The sequence below is a fragment of the Caenorhabditis remanei genome, chromosome V, assembly GCF_010183535.1.
Source record: "Caenorhabditis remanei strain PX506 chromosome V, whole genome shotgun sequence".
NCBI classification, from domain to species: Eukaryota; Metazoa; Nematoda; class Chromadorea; order Rhabditida; family Rhabditidae; genus Caenorhabditis; species Caenorhabditis remanei.
In genome coordinates, this window is record NC_071332.1 from 2,270,068 (window position 1) to 2,285,442 (window position 15,375).

At 37.5% G+C, this 15,375-nt stretch overlaps 2 protein-coding genes across 2 annotated transcripts; both read right to left on the bottom strand.

Annotated features, from left to right (window-relative positions):
* Positions 1–396: 396 nt before the first annotated feature.
* GCK72_016844 (uncharacterized protein) lies at positions 397–1,523 on the bottom strand (the record flags this gene model as incomplete). Its single annotated transcript, XM_053731730.1, has 4 exons — positions 397–538; positions 693–790; positions 1,256–1,361; positions 1,411–1,523. The coding sequence occupies 4 exons, from the start codon at positions 1,521–1,523 to the stop codon at positions 397–399; spliced, it is 459 nt and encodes a 152-aa protein (XP_053580643.1).
* A 4,175-nt stretch (positions 1,524–5,698) lies between these two features.
* Positions 5,699–13,784, bottom strand: GCK72_016845 (uncharacterized protein; the record flags this gene model as incomplete). The annotated part of the gene is made up of 21 exons (XM_053731731.1): positions 5,699–5,932; positions 5,983–6,105; positions 6,370–6,627; positions 6,683–6,851; positions 7,288–7,736; positions 8,392–8,505; positions 8,561–8,794; positions 8,907–8,977; positions 10,161–10,268; positions 10,311–10,447; positions 10,561–10,760; positions 10,814–11,047; positions 11,094–11,386; positions 11,466–11,565; positions 11,776–11,903; positions 12,096–12,348; positions 12,405–12,491; positions 12,541–12,650; positions 13,206–13,259; positions 13,307–13,427; positions 13,476–13,784. The coding sequence occupies 21 exons, from the start codon at positions 13,782–13,784 to the stop codon at positions 5,699–5,701; spliced, it is 3,786 nt and encodes a 1,261-aa protein (XP_053580644.1).
* Between the last annotated feature and the right edge of the window lie 1,591 nt (positions 13,785–15,375).

Sequence of the window (15,375 nt, forward strand, 5' to 3'; positions counted from 1 at the left end):
TATCACTAGCGACATTCGTGTTCACATCGTCACCTGCTATTTTTATTTTACACATCCAGTTTTCAAGAAGCACGGGATGACGAGGAAGGTAGATGTCACGCAGAGAGTGACAGTTAATTAGGAAATGTTTGATACTATGTAAGAATAAATAAGTATTGTAATAATTGGACACTGTGTACAAGTCAAGATTGATTTCCCTTTTCGGAGCTGCAAAATAGCCTGCAAAAATACATTTTTGGAGCCTAGACACCAGTTGGTTCTTTATAATCTCCAAATGTTCTGAATCATTAGCAAACTCTGATTTCTGCAAGTGTGGTTAACAATTCCTATTACTCAATAACTTCAGAAGATAAATTATTTATTTACATCTCAAACATCTTTTTAAAGAAAAAAATCTCAGAAATGACTGTGTACAGAAGGTGAGCTATTACTCAAAGCATCCTCATAGTCCGATGGATCCGCAGAGTGACAAATTCCCTTGAGCCTCCACGAGGTAGGAATTGAACATGGATCAATTTCCAGCACAGCAGATCTCAGTCTGAAATGATCATTATGAATGGGTAGTTGAAGATAAACTTCTTTTCCGACCCGGCTTTTGAGTGAATCTTAGAGCACGAATTTATTGATTTATTCAATAGTATTGTCGACGTTTCGGCCACATGGCCATCTTCAGGACAGGACGGTTACCCTACAATTGGTAAAAATGATCGAAGTCACTTGAGTTCACAGCGATGCTCCAGAGCTCAAAGATGACTTTGTCGAGCTGGTTCGCAATGTTGCTTGTGATTTTCTTAAAACATTTATATTTAAAAAAAAAAGAACATTTTTTGGTTACCCATAGCAGAGTTGCATGGAATTCCGACTTCCGACTTCCGACTTCCGGGTGTTTTTCACTTCCGACTTCCGACTTCCGACTTCCGGATAAGGGAAATCACTTCCGACTTCCGACTTCCGACTTCCGGATAAGAAATTTTCACTTCCATGCAACTCTGACCCAAAGCATTCTCGGGAAGAACCCAATAAGTGTCAAAAAAGTTCTGATTGACTTGTCACTTTCTGCGCGACATCTATCTTTCTGATCATTCCATGCTTCTTGAAAACCGGATGTGTGAAATAAAAATAGCAGGTGACGATGTGAACACGAATGTCGTTAGCGATAGCACCGCAGTACAAAAAATAAGATAAATAATTATTAGGTATAATTTCTCCAGTCTAAACATGAAACGTTTATTTTTAATTTTTCAAAACAACTAACCGCCACGAAAAGATAAACGATTAAAGGAATTAACATAATTATCATAGTTCCCGTCAATGTTCTTGACACTTTTTGAGTCTGAGTGGATTGGGATTGACCAAGAGATCTGAAAATATATTCAAGTCTACTATGTACAATAAAACTGATAAACTTACGTCATCTTCCGTTCACTTATTTTCAAAAACATTGCAATATTCAACCCAATTACAGTGAAAGTCACAATCGCGGTTAATAAAAAATTACCAAATGCGAACAGTGGCTGTAACATAACATTCTGCATCTTAGAACAGTAACATTTTTCAAATCTTACTGTGTTTTCATCAAAAATTCTCGAAATTAATATAAGTGCACCAAACGGATACGGTTGGTCTATTTGAAGGCAGCGTCCTTCGCTTAACAAATGAGGTACACTAGCGAGAAAAGGAAAAATGATGAAAGGTGGTATGAGGTAGTAGAATAACTGAATTCTATGAAGTTATTTGAATATTTTCTGGAACTTTGCGGTTAGAAAGACTCACTTTCTCCTTTTCTTTGTTAGAACTGGAATACAAAATAACAACTCTTAGTACACAAAACAATAATACAAACAATAGAGAGGAGTAGTGTGCCCAATGAAGAAAAAATACTGTGAATCTCAGCAGAACTTGCGGATTATTATTAGCACAATAGTTTGTAATAATTCCAGTGACTGGAATTTTGAACATTATAAATTCTCCAATCGTCATACAAATACTCCAGATCTGCATCAGCAAAAATGACTGGAAAACGTCGAGTCGCAATCCGTTTTTCTTGATTTTCTGTTTGTTTTTGAAATAAAATATTGGAATTTGAACAAATATCAAAGTGCCGATAGTATTCAATAGTAGATCAATAATAGTCATGAGTGTGACCCAATTTAATTTATATTCAAAATTCATATAAAACGGGACACCTCGAATATTTTGGTAGGGAACTGGAATCGGGTCAACTGTGTCGGGTGGCATTGCTCTCTGAAACTAAGTTTTCAGAAAAAAAATTAGGTATTTTTGTCTAATGACCAATAGAAACTACGGCAAGCAGGAGGAACTAAATTTTGGTTGAACACATATATTATTTAGCTTTTTCAGAACACTGAAAAACTTTTCAGAAAAAAAAATCAGACATAGAAAAACAAATGTATCTAGTTCCTTGTCATGGTGAGCAATAGGAACGCAATTTCAGAACACAGAAAAACACGATTAACGGGCAAGGAGATTAAATTCTTTCATATTTTTCCTTGCTAATTGAACAAAGGGATTTTAATAAATCAATTTTAACCGTTGGTGAAAACACTACCACTAGAAGTACTATAGGGACAACAACGAAATAGTCTTTGTGAACTTTCCAGCAGTGCTCGCAGCTCTGAAAGAGCAACACTAACAACGCTTCCTGCGTTCTTATGGGGTTATTCACCTCCGGAAAAAACGGCGAGAAACGGAAAAAACTGTTTTTTCCGGAGGTGAATAACCCCATAACACGTGGGAGAGTCTAATCGCGGTGTTGTATGTGACAACGTTACTGCATATCTTTTCATAATCAGTTTCCGATGAAGAAGTTGATTGAGCTTGTCCAACTATAAAAAGTCTGACTTGCCTTGTACACTTCTATTAAAATACTCATTTATTCCCAATAAGTGTCAAAAAAGTTCTGAATGACTTGTCACTTTCTGTGCGACAGTTATTTTCCTTATCATCCCGTGCTTCTTGAAAACCGGATGTGTGAAATAGAAATAGCAGGTGACGATGTGAACACGAATGTCGCCAGTGATATCACCGCAGTACAAAACATAGACAAAATAGTCGGTTTTTATGATTTCTAAAGCCTAAACGTTATGTTTAAGATGATTTCCTTTGAATTTTTTAGAATAACTAACCGTTAAAAATAGATAAACAATTAAGGGAGTCAACATAACTATCATTGTTCCGGTCAGTGTTCTTGACACTTTTTGATTCTGAGTGGATTGTGATTGGGCAGCAACTCTGAAAATATATTCAGTGAAATAATGGTCTAAAACTCAGACATGCAAAAACGGGCTTCCCAATTTGCAAGTCTGCTAAAATTGATAACTCACGACAATTTTTTTCGCATTCTTATTTTAAAAAACATAGCAATATTCAACCAAATTATAGTAAAAGTCACAATCGCGGTTAATGCAAAATTACCAACTGCACACAGTACCTGTAACATAAAATTATGCATTTTGAAGTAGAGAATGTTTTTAATCTTACTAAGTTATCTTCAAAAAATTTCGAAATTATTAGAATTGCACCGAATGAAAACGGTTGTTCCATTTGTAGACAGAGTCCTTCGGTTAACAAATGAGGTACACTTGCAAGAAAAGGAAAAATGATGAAAGGTGGTATGAGATAGTAGAATAACTGAATTTTAAAAAGTTCTTTGAATTTAATTTGGATGCAGCGATGCGGTTGCGTTGCGTGCGCATACTCACTTTTTCATTTTCTTTATTAGAGTTGGAATACAAAATAGCAACTCTTAGTACACAGAACAATAATGTAAACAATTGAGCGGAATAATGTGTCCAATAAAAGAAAAACACTGTTAATCTCATTAAAACTTGCGGATTATTATTGGCACAATAGTTTGTGAAAATTCCAGTGAATGGAATTTTGAACATTAAAAATTCTCCGATTAGCATCCAAATATTCCAGATTTGCATCAACATAAATGATTGGAAAACGTCGAGTCGCAATCCGATATTCTTGATTTTCTGTTTGTTTTTGAAATAAAATATCGGGATTTGAATGAATATCAAAGTGCCGGTAATATTCAATAGTAGATCAGAAATAGTCACGAGTGTGACCCAATTGAATTTGTATTCGAAATTCATATACATTGGGACACCTCGGATATTTTGGTATGCAAAAGCAATTGGGTCAAATGTCTCGGATGACATTGCTCTCTGAAACTAAAAATTCAACCAAAAAAAACAGGTCTTGAAAAGCAGGAGTGTCTAGTTCCTTGTCATGGTTAGTAGGAGGAACAGAATTATGATTGTTTGAACAAATTTATTATTCAGCTTTTTCAGAACACTGAAAAACACCATTAACGGGCAAGGAGATTAAATTTCTTTGTATTTTTTTCGTTTGACTATTGGATAATTAGATTTTTATAAATCAAGGCTGAGAAATAAATAAATGTCCATAAGAACTTTACCCGTTGCTGAAAACACTGTCACGAGAAGCGTACTACTTTAGGGTGCGCAACAAAAAGTACAAAGGGAAAATTGATTTTAAAGTTGTTTACCCCGTATTGTCGGTCGTTCGGTTTTTTGGACCAGTTTGTTGAAAATTTTGCGGACACAAAATATTGAATTTAAAAAATCGGCCATTACAACATGCATGTCTTGGCACAGTGCCAAGATTTCCAAGAGCTCATTTTCTCGTGCTGAGAGGTCTCTGCAGATGTAAACGTTCAAACAATAAATAGCAATCTCGTATGAATACCCTTTTTTCTTGATGATACAGATATTGGTCATGCCTCAGGTCAGCCTACAGAAGTAACACGTTTGACATGACGGCTAGCTTCAATAAAAAGTTATCTGGTTAAAAGTACTTATTTTTAGAACAAAGAAGACCAAACTGTAGTGAAAGACCCACATATCATTTTAGTACTTGCAATTGTCCAGAGACAAAAGATTACTTTCGCAACACTGATGTAGTTTTTTTTCAGTACGAGTGAGGTTTATGTGTTGCTCTAGACATACAGTACTGGCCGTAAAGAACGCGACATTTATAGTGTTTAGTTAAAAATGGTCAACTTTGAGGCTGTGAGACGACTTCCCTGGTGGTATCACAATATCGACTGCTTATGGAATGTATAGATGACAAGTAGAGCTTCATTTTTGTAGTTGACAACTTTTTTGTACGGGCACATCCTAAGAAGTTATCCATCGTCAAAGAAATTTCTTGCAATTTTCGCCTTTTTTCAGTGCAAAAAAGAGAGATTTTGGAGCTGTTTACTTTGACGATTGATAACTTTTTAGGATGTGCCCGTACAAAAAAGTTGTCAACTACAAAAATGAAGCTCTACTTGTGATCTGCATAATCCATAAGCAATAAATATTGTGAGACTATCAGGGAGGACGTGTCACACTCACAAAATTGACCATTTTCAACTAAAAACTATAAGTATCGCATTCTTTGTGGCCAGTACTGTAGCTCGTTTTGAGAGAATATCACAAAATTTGATCAATTTCTGATTAGGTAATTTGATCGATTCTGATTAGGTCTCGAGGTCATTATAAGGATTTGAAAACTAATATAGCTCGATAGTGGAAAATGTTGTGTTGCATTAGCAAACTAACTAATTTAGCTCTGATTTCTGCAAATGTGGCTAACAATTCCTGATACTCAATAACTTACAGAAGATAAATTATTTATTTACATCTCAAACATCTTTAAAATCTCAGAAATGACTATATACAGAAGGTGAGCTATTACTCAAAGCATCCTCATAGTCCGATGGATCCGCTGAGTGACAGATTCCTTTGAGTCTCCATGAGGTAGGGATAGAACATGGATCAATTTCCAGCACAGCAGATCTCAGTCTGAAATGGTCAAAGTCACTTGAGTTCACAGCGATGCTCCAGAGCTCTAAGATGACTTTGTCGAGCTGGTTGGCAATGTTGCTCGTGATTTTCTGAAAACTTTCAAGTTTAAATGAAAATGAAACTTAGTTTTTATAGTTACCCATAGCACTCGAAGGAAGAAGTCATCATCATATTTATCGAAGAGTGCATCGAAAAACTCGTGCTGGTTATTGATAAGAGATTGGGCTCTGGTGACTGTTTGACCGAATGACGCGGATTCCATCTGCAAAATAAAAACGTGTGTGTTTTCCACAATTTGTGTTTTTTTCGTCCACAAGTGGTGTTTTTTAACACTGTGTGTGACTTATCACAAGTTGTTTTTTTACGTCCACAACTTGTATTTTTTCGCCCACAACTTGTGCTTCTTTTATCCACAACTTGTGTTTTTTTTTGTACAGAAGTTAAACTTTTTCGTCCACAAGTTGTTTTTTTACGTCCACAACTTGTGTTTTTTCGTCCACAACTTGTGCTCTTTTCCAACACTCACTTCATAAATAGTTTTCACAAAATTCGGATTCCTATCCGGATTCTCCGACTGTTGCCGGAAATATCTCTCGAAATGCCAAAATTCGGAACGAACCAGTGCCAATGAATTTCTTAGAATCTGCAAACGACTCGACCAGTAGTCCTCGTGCTCCTCCCAATTTCTTTGTATAGATTTTGGAGACAACGTCATTTCCAGAAGATTCAGAAGCTCGGCATCTTGTTTTTTGCAGGTTTCCAACAAGTTTTTGTGCTCTTCTTCCTGGAAACGTTTTTTTTGTTTTGGATTTTCAAATTTTAAGATTTTCCGATCATACCGAGAGTTTCTTCCGCTCATCATCGATTTTTTTGATAATTTTGTGAAATTCAGTGTCTTGTTGATTCATTCGCTTGGTGAACTCTTCTTCCTCTTGTTGACGGCGCGCTTCCTTTTCTTGTTGGAATTTTTCGATTTCGGAGTATAGACGCTTCTCTTGGACTTCTAGTCTGGAATTTTTCAATTTTGTTAAGATTGGTTGTATTGATAAAATAAAGGGCTATATTTTTGAAGTTAGAAGTTTTCCGATAGGACTGATAGGTTTTGAGATATGCGCATTTTAAGTTTGAGGCACAAGAGAGACGCAGGGAAGCTAGAGTGTCTGACTTCTCTGCGTCTCTCCTCTGTACCTCCTCAGAATGCATTTTTTAAAGACGCATATCTCAGTGGGGTAAGAAGCTATCAAAAAACTTTCAACTACAAAAATAATCTTCATTAAATTTCACACATTTTTTTAGTTGACAACTTTTTGATAGCTATTCACGCTTTCGAGATAAATGCCTTTAAAGACTGGTAGCGCAAGGAGACGCCGAGAAGCTAGAATGTCTGACTTCTCTGCGCTCTCTCAATGTGGCAAAAACGCGATCCACCGTAGTTAGTACTTACCTCGCACTAATCTCCTTCTGATACATGTTCAATTTCTCGTGCCACTCCTGGTCCTTCTCCGATATAAACTTTTCCGTATCTTTCATCTCTTCATGGAACTTTCTGAGCTTTTCATCACTTTCCACGGGAGTGATTATCAGGTTTGAAATTTTTGAATCTGTCTTTGGGGTTCCATTCTTTACAGCTCCATTTTTCTCAGCTCCATTCGCTATTGTTCCATTCTTCTGAGTCCCATTTTGACTATACCCATTCTCAACTGGCTTCCTGTCTTGGAACCTCAGAAGACTCGACGCGGCGCCACTGAGTTTTCTGGGAGTATTGATGACTGGCATGATTGTCCAACTAGCCAGAAAACTGATGAATGAGAAGATAAATCGGGATGGAGGGATGATGCTAACAGTCTTGTTTTGTACTCGTTCGGAGATGTTGTAGACGGCTGTGGTGAGTTTCTGGAAAAAATGCTGTTAATTATTGTCAGACAATCCTAAATCTTGGAGAGCAGCTAGAGAGAATAAAGACCTTAATTTTTGTAGTTGACACCTTTTTGATAGCTCCGAGCTTTTGGGTTATGTGCCTTTAAAGATTGGTAGGAGAGGTGAGACGCGGACAAGCCAGAGTGTCTGACTTCTCTGCGTCTCTTTGGGTTGCATTCTTTAAAGGCGCATATCTCGAAAGCGTGAATAGCTATCAAAAAAGTGTCAACTACGAAAATGAAGCTCTAGATTTGATCTACATCCTCAGCAAAAATTGTAATTAGCTGACAAGCAGGGAGATCGGGGCACATCATTCAAGTTACGGTGAAAAATGCAATCTGTATTACATGTGTTATTGATGGCAGAAGGTCATGGAGTCAGTGTGGATCTATGTCACGTGACCCATACCGTTGTAAAGCTGAAAAAACGCTGGTTCCAAATATATTTTCAGTTTTGCACTCGAGACCTAGAATTCGAGAAAAATGAGGTATACACACGGACTCCATGAACTTCCCTAGTTAGTCGGCAAGTGCGCGCTAAGGAAGAGCGTCTCTCAATTTTCAGCACTATTTTCGGTCTCTAGCAATCGTGCTCTACCGAACTTCCCTGAATCTGCAAATAAACAACTCACCTCAATCCTTCCCCTCTTCCACATCTCCTCATGAAAATCTACTCCATTTTTCTTCGCATTCACTGCAAAGTCATGAATCTCCATCTCATATTTATAGAAGAAACCTCGCCAGTCCTAAAAATTATAATTTCTTCTCCAGAATTCCGATCCCAGATTCCAAAATGCTTACTCTCTGCGCATCCCTCAAATCGTTCTCAAAATCCGAGACCTCATCTTCCGGCGGCTCACTTTTCGACCTCCGCAACTTCCGCGGGTTGACCAGAACACTTACAGTACTCAAAAAGTTTTGTGTGAGATGAGCGGGGACTGGTTTCACGTTTTTAGAAGTGTCTGCATCTTTAAGTTTGGCGTCGATCTTCTCAACCAGTCCCCAGTTTTCACGGAGGATCGTTTTGATGGGGCGCTGAAAAAATATTGTTGTCTAAGCACGGCACAGTTTTTACAACCGCGCTCTACCGAAACCGAAAAAACATTTTTCTAGGGCATTTCGGTGGAGCGCAGTTGTCAAAACTAACCTTTCTCGAGGAGCTGTGGAGCTCTTGAATCAATTCTTTTGGAATTTCGATTTTAGAATCCATTTTAAAACCTTTATTCACAAATACAACAGTAGAACAAAAAAAAGTAGAATGAATGTATTTGGTGAGTGTAGATAGATAACAATGATCAGTGACCGGCAGAAACACAGAGAGAGAAAAAAGAAGTAGTGGTAAACATGTTTATTTTCAACTAGCATGTGTTTCTTCCATCTGCGTCTCTCTTCTAGGTGTCTTTATTTTTGTTTTCCTCATCTTCGTCATTCTTTGGATTGGTTTGCTTTTCTGAAATTTGGTGTCTTGAATAGGAGATCATTTGGTTATTTTTTATGGGGTTTGACCTACTAAGGATTCTTTCTGGAATTTTCTGTCTGGAAAAGTTGTTTTCTAGGATATTGTTAAGTTAATTATGAAGGTGTTTCCTATCTTTTGATAAGATCCGAAGAAATCGAGGTGCATAGAATTTAGAATGTGGATCTCAGTAAATAGACAAAATTTTGAAAACAGATTCAGAATCCTTAGGTTTTCAGTTTTTTAGCCATTTCAAGTTCGTTTTGGTAGCTTCATTTATGAAATTTTCATATTTTCAGAGTTCATAATGTTTTCTGAGTTAAAGATTGCAGAACAGAAATGTGCCTAACTCGGTTCGTATTGGTTGTATTTAAATTTTGAAAATAGACTCGGAATCCTCATGACGTCACCTTTCTATCTATACAGATTGCATTAAAAAGATAATGATTAGAATCTGTAAAAACTCATATTTTTCAAAACCACCAAAACCCTTAGATAACCAATATGCACTTTTGAGTACAGCTTATATCCCAAGAAGGTATTTTAGGGGTGGAGCTTACAAATTGAATTAAAAAATAAAGACCGTGAATAACGTTGTCTGTTCCGTCATAAAAAACAATTGCTCGCATCATATTGTTGAAAAAATTTTCTAGTCGTGGTCAAAATGTTCTTGGGGGTTTCTTGGGGCCCAGCACAGTTCTTACAACTGCGCTCCATCAAAATCCACGTGTCTCTTTTTCTCTGAGTATCTCGATTTCGCAAGCAGTTTTTTTTGGTTTCAGTAGAGCGCGGTTGTAAGACACGTGTCGTGCTAATAGTTGAAATGTTCTTTTAGTTTAGTTAAGGAGCGTTTTTCTCATTTCATTTAGTGTCTGCAGAAAATGCCTTCCGCTCACTAACGGTATAACTATCGTCCCAAGAAGAACGGTTTGGTAATACACTTACCATCACCGCAATTTTCAGATTCCGTCACTACGCCAGCCTGATCCACCGTTGACTTTTCTACAACTGATTCAGATACTTCTCGATTTTCAGATCCTCTTTCGCTTCCTACTAAACAATAATCATCTTCCACTGAAAAACTCCACAAGTTACCTGATGAATGTTCCAGGTTCACAGATTCTTTTTCAATATTTTCAGCGCTTTCAGCCATCTCCTCGCTTTTCGGCTCATACTTCTCTGGATCTTCAATATTCTTATACTTTTCTAAATCTTGTTCTCTATCCAGTTTCCTCAATTCTGAAGTATAATAGATATCGGATGAGTCAAACTTGGAGAACAAGGTTCGCAAGTTTTCCAAGCAATTTTCTTCTTCGATCTGAAATTTATAGTTCATAATTAAAACCTTATGAATCTCACCTTGGTCCCATCAATTCCTTGGAGCACTGTTAGTAGTGAACCACAGATTTTGGATAGTAGGTTTTGGAGAATAGAAAGGAAAGTGCGATCTGAGTGCTGGCTAGAAAGGTCTTTGATAAAAAAGTATGCCCTGTAGAGCTCCTCATGAGTGGAGAGGACTTCATGATGGAGTTTTTGAAGGTCTTCCTGAAAATTATAGAACCATTATTATGTATTCCAGACGATAATTCTATACATACCTCTGCCCAACGCCTCGATTCTACATCTTCAACTCCATAACTGCCAAACGACGCCTCAAAACTCAAAAACTGATTCCTCGCCCGTGCAACCAGAGAGCGGAGTGTCTTCAACCAGTCCACCCATTCATCCTCCTTCAATTCCCATCGCATTTTCAATTTGATACATTCATAAAATCCTGCCACGAAGTTGTGCAGTTCTTTCATATGTTCTTGTCGTATTTTTTCAGTTTCTCTCTAGAAAAAGTCTATTAAAAATCGTGTAAACAGAGCGATTTCTTACTTCATACTCTTCTCTCTTCTTGCGACGTTTTTTCATGTCTTCATCGTTCAACTTCTGTTTCTGTTTCTCAGCTTCTCGAAATTTCTTCTCCGCTTTTTTGATGTTTTCCTCAAACTCTCGAGCTTCAGCTTCAATTTTCTGGTCAGCATTCTTTTTATCCTCCTCCATTTTCACTTTTTGTTGGCCGATTTTTTCATTTAATTCACGGATTTTTTCGTCTTGAACTTTAGCTCCGTCGATTTCTTGCTGTAGAAGTTTCTCGAAATCGTCTGCTTCCGAATCTTTCGATTCTTCTGAAATTTGAAGGATTTTACAGAGTTATTTCTAAATCAGAAGACAGAGTTTCTGACTATTTAAAATTACTTTTTTTACCTTTTCTGTTTGTGTCCGGGGTGGCCGATTTGTTCCTGGTTTCATGTTGTGAATTTTCCGAGATGGTTGCACTTTCATTGTTCTCTTCGGGTTGATCCCCCTGAAATAATAAAAACCATTTCTCACACACTTGATTTACTCGGAGCTTTGAACCCGATTTTATTTGAAAACAAGGTTTCGAGAGCAAAAGAGTCCAGATATTCGAAAGCACCGTTTTCTCAGCTGTCCTAAAATATAAAACGCATCTTATTACTCCAATATGGCTCGGTGACCTTTCCTAGTTAGTCTCTCGGTTTTTTTTTGAACTTACTTGTTGGTTGTGCAATGTTTCATCTTCTTGAACATCTGGGGCTTTCACAGTTTCTTCATATAATGTATAACACAGATAATTATTCTCGTTACCGGTAGATGTTGTCGTTTCTTCCTCATTGAACCTTTCTATAAAAAACACAACAAATTCTCATAATTATCTCTGATAATTACCGTCTGTACCGGTCGATCCTGTATTGTTCCTTCCTGTGTTTTCCTGTGTTCTTTCTTTCATTATCTTCGTTTCTCCAGAAGGGCGCATCTTTTCTATTAAAACAATTGTTATGAGCACAATATTTTAATAAATTTCTCCGAACTTACTGAATCTTAACGTCCAAACGTTGTATTCTCCATCTTTTAACATTATAATTTCAGTGTGAATTGTGGACTCTTCGATCACTTCGAAGTTACGTGCAAGAGTAGTCAAAAAAGTTTCGCGCAATAGTTTTTGCTTCTCGTCTGTGACCAGATTCTCGTTTCTCAATTCATTCACCAACACATTATAATCGAACGAGCGTTGAAACAACTTTTGCAAGCATATGTACATAATAGTTTCTATAGTGCGAGTCTGTTCCTTCAAACACAGAAAATTGATTTTTAATAGTGTAAAATCAAAAAAATGAAACGTACCTGGTACTCAATAACCTTATTCTGATTACTCAGCTTCTTTTCTTTGTGCAACAATTTAAAGAACTCTTCTCTTTCCTTGTCACAACCCTTAATTTTGTTTTTGTTATTTTCAGTTATAAAGCCTATAGATTCTTACAGGAACTCGAAAATAGCAATCATCAGTGAAGTCTGGCTCCCTTTTCATGTTTGCTTCGCTAGAATTGTTCAAGCCCATCTCCATAATATTCTTGAGATTTCTGGAAGTTTCTGAAAAACTAGAAATTTGTTGTAGAAAACTCTATGGACAGAGGCTCCTGGTTCAAATAGTTGCTCACCGAAGTAATTGTCTCAGCTGGAATTGAGTTTTGAAAGTTGATCTGAAAGAAATTAGAGCGTTTAGAACACTCGAATCGAATACACGGAATCAAAGAGATAGAATCGAATACACGGAATCAAAGAGATACACATTTGGAAAAGAACCAAGGAATAGGAGTAAAAAAAAGATAAATACAAGATAAATACCGTATTTTTCTTTGAATCGGAATAATCAAGTGAACAATTCAAATGTACAATATTGCTATTAGGAATGTGGCAGTTGTGATGAAATATTGCTGATTTTTTGTAACAATGCTCACAATAATTTTCAATTTAACTTGAAGTTGTCTATCTCATCTTTAAGCGCCGCTCTCTTTCTCCGTTCTTCATTCATTTCCTCGTCGTGCAATCTTTGTTGTTCTTCAAGAGATAACCAAAATTCCTCTTTCATTCTTCTCATTTGTTCCTCGTGTGTTTCTGTTTCAGCAGGATTTTCCAGACTCGTACTCGGTCTGTCGGTATCTTCCATTTCATCACGTTGGAATCCAACACTAATTTTCCCTGATATCAGAAGAGATAAAGCTTAACTTGGTAATGGTGTCGCTTACCTGGTCTGTCAGTATTAGAGCTAGTGGGTTGATCAATTTCAGAACTTTGTGGAATTTCAACATTGTTACGGTTTTTCATTCCTATCTCTATATGTGTTTGTCGAATGTTTTCTGTTTCTTTCTGTAAAAGATTGAATTTCAATTGCCCAAAAATTTCCTTATCACTTACTTCATACTCATCTCTTTCCTGGAGACGTTTTTTCGTTTCTTCATCGTTCAACTTCTGTTTCTGTTTCTCCGGTTCTCGGAACTCCATCTCTATTATTTTTATTCTTTCTTCAAACTCTCGAGCTTCAGCTTGAATTTTCTGATCTTCATTCTTTTTATCTTCTTCCATTTTCAGTTTTTGTTGCTCGATTTTTTCATTTAATTCTCGGATTTTTTTGTCTTCACCGCTATCTTCTTGGATTTGTTGCTGTAGAAGTTTCTCGAAATCGTCGGTGTCCGAATTCTCTTTCTCTTCTGGAATGAGCAACATGAACGAGAGAAAAACAGTTTCTCTCTCTGACATTAGAGAAGATGAAGCTTAAAGGCGTATTGTGGTCTCTTGTGATGTTTTCATATCATGATGTATGAGTTTCGGCGAATTGATTTTCATACTTCAAGAACTTTTTAATTCGGTACACAACCCGCTGAGAGCTAGCGCCGGAAAGTTTGGTCATTGAGAAGGCCGAAGAAAATTGATGGCCGTGGCCTAGAAATTCGACTTCGAAAACGTTGATTTTTTGAATTTTGATGGTATTTTCGATCATTTTCGTTGTATTTCTTCAATAAATTCGATAGAAAACGGCAAATATTGATAGAAAAACACTGAAAACTATTGAAAATGACGCCAGAAATAGCAGAATACTGGAAAAACCAACGGAAAGTTTGGTCAGCGAGAATGTTCTAGAAATTTCACTTCGGCAAAGTTGTTTTTCAGTATTCTGCTATTTGTGGCGTTATTTTCGATAGTTTTCAGTGTTTTTCTATCAATATTTGCCGTTTTCTATCGAATTTATTGAAGAAATACAACAAAAATGACCGAAAATACCGTCAAAATTCCAAAAATCAACGTTTTCGAAGTCGAATTTCTAGGCCACGGCCACCAATTTTCTTCGGCCTTCTCAATGACCAAACTTTCCGGCGCTCGCTCTCAGCGGGTTGTCGACCGAATTAAAAAATTCTTGGACTATGAAAATGAACTCACCGAAACTCATACATCATGATATAGTAAGCAACAGGAAGACGATTTGTGTTAATACTTATTTATTAATTAGTCGCTTAAAGTTACAAGAAAACGCGGTAAAGGGGAGCAAAACGGAAGAATAGGAACTGGGTGAAAACCCCGTAAGAACTGCCCCCTATGAGAGAAATCTCGGCTTATATAGGCATCAGAAAGGGGCGGAGTTAGTGGGTCCGAAATGTGGCGCCGGCGGTAGAGCGGTACGGCGGAGTGTCGTTGTACAGTCGTTGTGGCAGGAGCGGCGAGAGAGCGTTGACGACAAGAGAGACGGCAGACACAACGACGGCGGTGACGACAATTGCAGGTCTAGGAGTTGGTGACGAGACTGTGAGCGGTAGCGAGCAGTTTCGGCCTGAAATAATTGACTTGGAAAAGTGTCAAATTTGACGAAAAAGTGCCGAGCAGGCATAAGGATTCATCGAATACCTTACACCTCCCCCTTTTTAAACAAAACGACCGCCCTCGGTCGGCAACTAAGCCTCTGAGGGACTTGGGATTGAAGATCCACTTGATTGGACTTGATGGACTTCAAATTTGACTTCTGATGTTGCATCCTTCCTTGAAGTTGAGACTTTGAGGGTCTTTGGGCTTTGATTTAGCAATGTTGGGTGGTTTGAAAATGTAGAGACCAGAGCGCGTAGGTCTTGGAACCTGCGCATAATGCTTACTGGTTGTTTCAACGATGTACTTAGTCGTTGAACCTTGTCGGTTTCCTTCGGTTACGGTCCGGATTCCGTCTTGATCTTGTAGTTGGTTGAGTTGTTGGAGCAGCTTCCTCCTTCTTCTTCGGCTTGGCTGACGACTTTGGTGTCCTCGAAGACGGTGCAGTCTTCATCGAATCCTT